Here is a 9,512-nt window from a genome sequence, read left to right as displayed (position 1 = left end):
TAGCTATCTGCATTTGCATATTTCTTTCGAATGTAGTGCTAAAACTAGAGAAAATTTGAATTGACTTGAAAGATGGACATCTTTCAATTAGATGCAAATAAAGACTTTTAGATTAAAACATATCTTTCATAATTATTTGAATTACTATTTATTTATTGTAAATAAATCTAACAAGGCCTTGCTTGTTGAGGGGATCGTAACCATTAACCGTTACCCCTAATCAAGCTTTTTTTTTTTTTCTTTGGCTTGTTTTTCAACAAGCTCTTTGCACTGCTGAGTGTCTCTTCTTTGGTTGTGGAATAATATTTTGATCTAGGAAGAATATTAGGCTTTCTCTGCCTTTTGATTATCCAGAATTCTGTTTGGTTGCTGTATATTGAAGTCTGCTTCAGTGAAGTTCTGCTTGCTATGGTTTTAGCTGATGGATTTGTATGGTTTTCCTTGTATTTTGTTTGGTTTCTGGTTGTGCGTGGGAGTTCTATGTAATTAGGGAATGGCTTAGGCTGTTGGTTGTATAGATTGGTCTTTCCTAAGTTTCCTTTCTGTTCAGCTTCCTGGTTTGACTAGCTGATTGCAAGAGGGTGTTGTATTCTTTGTTGATTATTAAAATTTAGTCTTTCATCCAAATATATAAATGAAGTGTTAAATGGCATAAGTATTACCTGTAGTGCAAGTGTTTCAAAGCATTGCTTCACATTTTCTTTAGTTTTAGCACTAGTTTCAAAAAACGAACATTCGAGCCCTTTTGCTAGTGCGGTTCCCTCTTCCTGACTTACAACTCTTTCAGAATCCTGGAATCACGTACAAATCCAATAGCATAACTAATTATGATAAACTGGGAGCCTTAATTTAGAAATTTTATTTTATAAATAATCATCAATGTTTTTTTTTTAATTAATAACTAAAGAATAAATGCATATTATCACAAGAATTTATCCTTGAAAGTGAAAAATAGACCACTAATCCTAATTGAAGTTCATTATCAATCTATTTCCATTTACTATTTGTGGGTTCTGATCACATGGCAACAACATATATAATGACTTTTCTTTTACTGGCCAATAAGATAGGGGGAATATAGAACTTACTCTATCAACTTTATTTCCAACAAACATCATCACACAATCCGGATTATTCGTGCCCACTTCTTTAGCCCAGAAATCTGATATGGCTGTAAAGCTGCTTCTATCCGTTATATCATATACTACAATACAAGAAAACATATTGCTAATAACTCTGTTTGATTACCCAATCCATGGGAATATAAAATGAATATATATATTGTTGCTAGCATACCAAGAATAATCCCGTCGGCACCTCGATAAAAAGACTGTGTTAATGTTCTGAACTTGTCCTGTCCAACTGCAACAGACATTACGTGCATTTTCCTAAGACAAAGGTTATTTCACATATAAAAAGACATTGATGTTTTGAATCTCAAATTGAAAGACTGCCACAGCTTACCAGTGTCCCAAATTTTGAGCATCAATTTCGTGTCACCTACGGTGAGCAGCTTGAACTTCAAATCCATATCTACACATACTAAGAACCTCAACATATTACTTTTAACCCATCTAAAGGAAAAGGATAGGCTTGCATTTTGATTAACCAAAATTAAAGATAAGGACATCCAAAGAGAAGTTTTATATCTATACACACACAGGCCAGGACAATTTATATAGATTAATAAAATTGATTTTCACCGTCACTGTAACACCCAGTCCCATATTAGAAACATGAGAAGAAGCCTACATAGGGTGAGTAGTTTATAAAAATAGTCATGAGTGTTAAGTCCCACATTGCCTAATTATTATGTGAAACTGGACTTTATAATGAATTCTAAGAAAGTTCCAAATTGACTAGTCATTCTAGGGTAATAGCGCAGATGTGGCTATCGCTTTTTCCTAAGTCATTCCAAATGGTATCAAAGCCACATACTAACGTCAGGTCACGTGGTTTATAAAGATAATCATGAGTGTTAAGTCCCACATTGTTTAGTTACTCAGTAAAATTGAGTTTCATAATGAATTCTAGGGAAACTCCAAATTGACTAATCCTTTTGGAGTAATAACGCAGATGTGGCTAGCGCATATAACAGTCTACTAAATATAGATGTCTGCTAATTAATGTACATTACTTTAATTTATCTATATATATATAGTCTTAAAGTGTCTGTCATAGATACTACATTGTTACTCTTTTTGGTTTACTAAAAAAATAGTGGAAAAAGAAAAGCCACATGCATTACTATTTGTGATCAACATATAACGAAACTAAAAGTTGGCTTAAACAATAATAGCTATAAAGAAGAAAGTACCATCGGTGGACTGAGGAGGTTCGATGGAGTCGGAGACGAAGCTGGAGATGAGGCTGGTTTTTCCGACTCCGGCATCACCGATCAATATGATTTTGAAGGAGTGACTGTAGTCTCCACTGCTTTGAAATGAAGACGAATCCATTGATTCCTCAAACCCAAGACTCTCTCTCTCTCTTCGTGTGTGTTTGATGATTATAGTGCTTTTCTATATATAAGAGCCTGAGCAACATCTGGCAACCAATTAAGCAACGTATTTATTCTATCCTTTTTGCCTCGTATCTATTTCCTATTTTTTCTTGATGCTATTCCGTTTTATTGAATGGCTTTAGATTAAGGAATATCATGTTAATGAATCATTTTTACTTTTGCAGACATGTTATTCTCTCTGAAAAATATTAAATGAATACTAATAATAATAAAAAGAACATCCTTGTTCTCAAATCATGATCGATCATAGGTGTTCTGTGCTTAATCCCAACATTTGCACGCTGGTTTATGAGCTGCAATCCTAATAGACCTCTCGATCTTTTTGTTATAGGGCAGTGGCTGTGGGAGGGGGCTGCTCTCTCACAGGATCCCTACAATTTTTCTTTTCTTTCCTCTTTTGACAAAAGATTGTAGCTAGGGAATCTAAATCCATCTAGAGAGATGAAGAAATTGTGGACTACAAGTCTACAAGGCTAAAGGATGACTCGAGACACGTAATTCAAACAAATTGGCAAGTTTTAAATGAGATATTCAGTTTTACACATGAGCTATGAGTTTTTGTTTATTAAATACTTGTATGATGATGTAGGATTGAGTGTTAGTTGTTCCCTATTATGTGACTATATATATATTCATGCAAAAATTAGAATGACAATTGGTAATTATATACACAAAATCCAATTTTAAATAATAAAAAAGTAGTTATTAATTGTTGTTGATAACAAGGCGACAACGTACGTAGGGTGTCGGCATTGATAACTTATTATCAGCAATGACATATCGGTTTAAGTGCTTGTTATATGCGATGAACTCAAACATGATATCATGGATGACTTTTGTCATTGTTTATAATAGCATATTAGCAACAACACTAAAGGCATTGCGCTGATGACCAATTTTCTTGTAGTGACATGAAAAAAAAAAATGCATCTTATTTTTTGCCACCTCTTCCCCTATTGCTGCCTGTTCTTTGCTCTTCTACTACCTCCCACCACTATCACACTAGTACCTCCCTATTGTCCTTTCATATAGTCAATTAAATAACTTTTGGAAACCGCTCTTTTAGGTATTTGAATATTTCATTAATCTTCTAGCCCATGTATAGTTATTGCTTCAAATGACCAAAGCAGAATAAGGCATATCACTTCCAAGCTGATGTAGCAGAAGCGATAAATGTGAATGGGAAAATTGTGTTTCCAATACACAAATCAACACACACGTCTTCAAGAACTAGTTTAATCGGCTAGGAATCATGCCTCATGAAACGGATGTCACTAGTTTAAATTTTTTCTCCTCTTCTTGTGTGGACATGTAAAAAAAAAAAAAAAACGTTGATAAAGAAAATGAAATATTATCGATGGCAATTTTTTTTTTTTTTTTAAAAAAAAAAACGTCGTCTCAATGCAATTACTCCCAAACTTACGGAAATATTTAGTCCGAAAAGCTATAAAATCTTCTAAATTGAGAATTAGGGAAATATCAATGGAAAATCAGGCTGGAAATCCTTGATCAATTAGTCTTTTCTTTCCTTCTTGGTTGGGGTAAAGATATAGAGCACGCCGGCCGTGATTTTTTTTTTTATTATTATTTTATTATTTTAATTTTTTTGAAAAAAAAAAAAAAAAAAAATTTAGCCTGGCGTGCTTCACTGTTGAAGCACGCCGGCGTGCTCTATATCATGACCCTCTTGGTTGATATTTTGGCTCATTAATGATCTGCAATAATCACTCCTATCGGTATGCCTAAAAAGTACTACTCGGTCAGTCCGTTGGAACTAGAAAGACCTAGCATACATTCTTATTTACCCTTGCTCCGACGGCCTTGTTTTCGATCCGACCGTCAAGACAAGCTATTGGGTCCGACGGTAAAGTGTGCCACCTTCTCTCCTACATCACAAGCATAGGTATTTAAGGTTTCGTTTGGGATTGCGATTTCAGTAAGTACGATTTTAAAAATTGTATTTTTAAAATCATAAAAATGTTTAGTAAAACATTATAAAAAATACTTTTTCATCAAATATTTGTTATGCAAAATTGTAATTTTAGTTTAAATTCGCGCTTTTTCAAATAAGCACCCATAACATGCTAGCTTATAGAAATTGCATTTTTTTTTCTTCCTATTTTAGATTATGTGTTTTTTAGATTACAATGCCAAACACATTACATTTTGCGATATTTTTTAAAAGCATAAATTATCTTAAGAAATCGTAATCCGCAATGCACCCTAATAAGTCGATTTTGAGATTTTGGGAATTGGTTGAAGTTGTGAAAAAAGCAAACAATTGACACAAAGCAATATATATTTTCTGGAGATATTCTTCTTTTCATTCTCAATACCATCTCCCCACCATCTCTTCCAAGTGCATCTTGATTTTTTCAAAATAAAAAAATTTAAGAGTAGATGGTCTGGAGATGGTCTGGAGAATGCATAGAAGCATTCCTCGCCAAGAGGAGTAGTAAAAAATTAAAAGAGAAATTAAAATGTAGACGATCTGTTCATGATACATGAATCTTGCTTTTTAGCACCGGCCAGGTACAACACGAACAACAGGAGCACGGGGAACACGAGGAACGCGAATACCACGACCGCCACCATGAAAACCGCGACCACGACCACGACCGCGACTGCGACCGCCACCACCACCACCGAAAACACCAACAAGACCACCAACACCTGAAAGTTGCATTATCAAGTCCATAGGCTTTATCTGCTCCGGAGATTCTTCTTCCTCATGACTAGGAACCTCCATTATCTGTAAAATAATCCCAAACTCGTTAGAAGTAAGAATAGAAAACGCATCATATTTATGGCAATCATATCGCTATCACACCTTCATCAGTGTATATTTATGAAACAGTTAACTAATTAATTCAATTCCAAAACATCAATGCTATAATATCGCTATCTCTATCCGCATTTACATATTTCTTTTGAATGTAGTGCCAAAACTAGAGAAAATTTGAATTGACTTAAAAGATGCAAATCTTTCAATTAGATGCCCACAAATATCTTTCATAATTATTTAAAATACTATTTCTTTATTTAATAAATCTAACAAGGCCTTCTTCCTTGTGGAGGGTAAAACGTTATCAAATATCTTTAATATCCAACACTAGGAAGTGTTAAATGGCCTAAGTATTACCTGTAGTGCAAGTGTTTCAAAGCATTCCTTCACATTTTCTCTAGTTTTAGCACTAGATTCAAAAAACAAACTTTTGAGCGTCCATGCTAGTCCAAGTCCCTCCTCTCGGCTTACAGCTCTTTCAGAATTCTGAAATCGCAATCACATCAATTCTCATAACTATCTTAATAAATTGGGAGCCTTTAATTAAGAAATTTTATTTTAGAAGCATATATATTAGATAATCATAAGAATTTATCTTTGAAGGCGAAAAATAGACCACTAATCCTAATTGAAGTTCATTATCATCAACCTATTTCCATTTACTATTTGTGGGTTCTCATCACATGGCGACAACATAACCTATGACTTTTCTTTTACTGGCTGTCTCAACTTATGGGGAATATAGAACTTACTCTATCAACTTTATTTCCAACAAGCATCTTCACACAATCCGGATTATTCGTACGTGTGGAGTCCCACTTCTTTAGCCCAGAAGTCTGATATGGCTGTAAAGCTGCTTCTATCCGTTATATCATAAACTACAATACAAGAAAAGATATTGGTAATAACTGATCTGTTTAATTACCCAAACCATGGGAATATAAAATGACTATATATATATTGTTGCTAGCATACCAAGAATAATCCCGTCGGCACCTCGATAAAAAGACTCTGTTAATGTTCTGAACTTGTCCTGTCCAACTGCAACAGACATTACATGCATTTTCCTAAGACAAAGGTTATTTCACATATAAAAAGACATTGATGTTTTGAATCTCAAATTGAAAGACTGCCACAGCTTACCAGTGTCCCAAATTTTGAGCATCAATTGCGTGTCACCTACAGTGAGCAGCTTGAACTTCAAATCCATATCTACACATAATAAGAACCTCAACATATTACTTAACCCATCAAAAGAAAAAGGAAACACTTGCATTTTGATTAACCAAAATTAAAGATAAGGACCTCCAAAGAGAAGTTATACATATATACACATGGTCCACGGAGACAACATTTTAAAACAACTAAATTAGATGAATAAGGTTGATTTTCACTATCATGTTATCTCTACGTACATACATCAGTCATATAGCAGTCTACTAATGTACATTATTTTATCTATATACAGTTTTAAAGTGTCATCATATAGATACTACATTGTTACTCTTTTTGGTTTGCTAAAAAATAGTGGAAAAAGAAAAGCCATATGCATTACTATTTGTGATCAACATATATAACAAAACTAAAAGTTGGCTTAAACAATAATAGCAATAAAGAAGGAAGTGCCATTGGTGGACTGAGGAGTTTCGATGGAGTAGTAGAGGTAGCTAGCGATGAGGCTGGTTTTTCTGACTCCGGCATCACCGATCAATATGATCTTGACAGAGTTATCGTAGGCTGCACTCCTTTCACAGGAAAACGAATCCTGCAGATCCAGTACTTCAGGCATTGATCAAACCCAAGAGTCTCTCTCTTTGTGTGTGTCTGATGATTATAGTGTTTTTTTTGTGTTTGTCTCTGTGTGTGTGTAAAAGTACCGTGAAAGAAATGTATATATAGATATAAGAGCTTGAGCAACATCTGGCAACCAATTAAGCAACGTATTTATTCTCTCCTTTTCTCTTTGTATCTATCTCTCATTTTTTTTCTTGATGCTATTCCGTTTTATTGAATGGCTTTAGATTAAGGAATATCATGTTAATGAATCATTTTTACTTTTGCAGACATGTTATTCTCTTTGAAAAATATTAAATGAATACTCATAATAATAAAAAGAACATCCTTAATTAATTGTTCTCAAATCATGATCATAGGTGTTCTGTGCTTATAAAACCCAACATTAATTTGCACGCTGGTTTATGCAGCTGCAATCCTAATAGACCTCTCGATCTTTTTGTTATAGGGCAGTGGCTGTGGGAGGGGGCTGCTCTCTCACAGCTCCCTACAATTAATTTTTCTTGTCTTTCCTCTTTCAACAAAAAATTGTAGGGAATATTTCTAAATCCATCTAGAGAGATGAAGAAAGTGTGGACTACAAGTACTCTACAAGGCTAAAGGATGAAACACGTAATTCAAACAAATTGGCAAGTTTTAAATGAGATATTCAGTTTTACACATGAAAAAACACTTGACATTCGTTGGTTATTAGGAGCATCCTGAAAATGGGTTTGGGAAAACAAGTTGCGGTGGCCGGTTTTGAAAGGATCAAATAACAGGCTTACAGTGGTTGAATTTTACAGTGATGGTGTTGGGAGGGAGAAAGACATCCAGATAAAAAGGAGATCGAGGATTACAGGAAATTAATAGTCAGCATAAATTTTTTTGCCACGTCTTAATAATTCAACAGGAAAATTTTGTGCTGTAAAGTAGGATTTGTATTAAATATTTCCATTTGAATACATTGATTAGTACTTATTGTTGGGCAATGCAAGTGAATGTAGTAGCTGCAGGATAATTGTGTCTAGTGACCCGGTCAATGCTCTGTTTGGTTTGGCGGTTAAAAAAAAATAGCAATTTTAAATTGCAATAGCGTTTGGTAAAATCTCGTTTCAACCTTTAAAAATGTGTTTTTTGAAAAATGAATCCCCTTAACTGCGATTCAAAAATGTGAATTTTTTAATGTTTTCAAACTGTTATTTTTTTAAAAACGAACATCCAAAGGTGACACTTTTTGTTTAAAAATAGGCTTTTGGTCTGCAAAATAGAGAGACCAAATGGACTCTTAGCTGCATTGGGGAGCACAAAACTACTACGGTTCAGTAATAAGTAGAAAAATGTGTTAAAAAAAAGGGTAAAAAAATAAAACAAAAGCAAACAATTTCCACAAGTTAATATATGTTATCTGAGAGCCAATATTCCATTTTCAATGGTACAAGTATTTAAGCAACTTGATGACAGCAAGAGGAGCAGTAAGAAATTACAAGAGAAATTAAAATGTACATGCATGATCTGTTCATGTTCATGATATGTGAATCTTGCTTTTAGCAGCAACCGCCGCTGTCACTGCTGCTGCCGCCGCCGCTGCCACCACCACCCCCAACGTGAGGTGCTTTGTCTTCCTTCAGCTTTTCACCATTTTTCTTCTCTGGAGATCCTTCTTCCACAAGACTAGGAACCTCCATTATCTGTAAAATACACTCGTTAGAATTAAGAACAGAAAACGCTAAATCATACTTGGGGCAATCATATTTTCTAGTACTCATATGGCTATCACACTTTAATCCGTGTATATTTCTTAAACAGTTAACTAAATAATTCAATTCCAAAACATCAATGCTACATCACTATCTTCATTTACATATATAATATATATATACACGTTCTTCTTCTTTTTTTATTTGATTTATGCCAATGAGCTAATGAGCTCAAATGGTATTTCCTTATTCCTTTATAGCAAGGTAGAGGGTGAGGTCGTGCATTTACATATTTCTATAATTATGGCAACAATATTTTTTCTGTTTTCTGGTTTACAAACAACATAGTTTCCTGGATAAGCCTTGTACCCTTTATCCTACCTTTGTTCTTTTAGGATAAGCTCCTTCGCCACCCGATCTTAATTTCCCTTCATTAGGAATATGTCATTCCAACCAAAGGCTACCAGCCAAACAACCACACTTGAAATATTCAATTAAATAGTTAAATTCACTATTTCTTATTGGTTTAAGCTTTTAATACAACAAATTATTTAATATGGTATTATAGTAAAGGTCTTGAATTTGAACTTGAACTTTACAATTTATTCCAAATTTTAGTTAAATATTTTTAGGATTAGACTTTAGTTATTAAGCGTAACGGATATCAAATATCTTTTATAACCAACACTACGGAGTGTTAAATGGCATAAGTATTACCTTTAATGCAAGC

The 9,512-nt window shown here is 34.0% G+C and overlaps 2 protein-coding genes and 1 pseudogene across 2 annotated transcripts in view; 1 reads left to right on the top strand and 2 right to left on the bottom strand.

Moving 5' to 3' along the window:
• LOC132191576 (ras-related protein RABC2a-like) overlaps positions 1 to 418 on the top strand; it is a 4,153-nt gene extending 3,735 nt beyond the window's left edge. Inside the window, exon 6 of the mRNA XM_059606667.1 lies at positions 383 to 418. Coding sequence (XP_059462650.1) covers positions 383 to 418 — 36 coding nt within the window. The remainder of the gene's footprint in view (positions 1 to 382) is intronic.
• A 145-nt stretch (positions 419 to 563) lies between these two features.
• Positions 564 to 2,471, bottom strand: LOC132191575 (ras-related protein RABC2a-like). The gene is made up of 5 exons (XM_059606666.1): positions 2,318 to 2,471; positions 1,465 to 1,533; positions 1,297 to 1,362; positions 1,089 to 1,204; positions 564 to 791 (listed from the first exon to the last, which is right to left on the bottom strand). Exons 1-5 carry the CDS (start codon positions 2,457 to 2,459, stop codon positions 564 to 566), a joined length of 621 nt encoding a protein of 206 aa, XP_059462649.1. The 5' UTR covers positions 2,460 to 2,471.
• Positions 2,472 to 4,962: 2,491 nt separating this feature from the next.
• LOC132161930 (ras-related protein RABC2a-like) lies at positions 4,963 to 7,098 on the bottom strand (annotated as a pseudogene).
• Positions 7,099 to 9,512: the final 2,414 nt, after the last annotated feature.

Source organism: Corylus avellana, chromosome ca9, assembly GCF_901000735.1.
Source record: "Corylus avellana chromosome ca9, CavTom2PMs-1.0".
Lineage (NCBI taxonomy): Eukaryota > Viridiplantae > Streptophyta > Magnoliopsida > Fagales > Betulaceae > Corylus > Corylus avellana.
Note: the sequence above shows the minus strand (reverse complement) of the source record. Positions and strands in the feature narration are given on the sequence as shown.

Bases quoted from the DNA above. Each gene is read 5' to 3' on its own strand.
- LOC132191575 (XM_059606666.1), bottom strand. From the start codon at position 2,459: ATGGATTCGTCTTCATTTCAAAGCAGTGGAGACTACAGTCACTCCTTC. The intron at 1,534-2,317 runs GTACTTTCTTCT...TAGTATGTGTAG, and splicing joins ACCTCCTCAGTCCACCGATG to ATATGGATTTGAAGTTCAAG. The intron at 1,205-1,296 runs GTATGCTAGCAA...CTTGTATTGTAG, and splicing joins TGCCGACGGGATTATTCTTG to TATATGATATAACGGATAGA.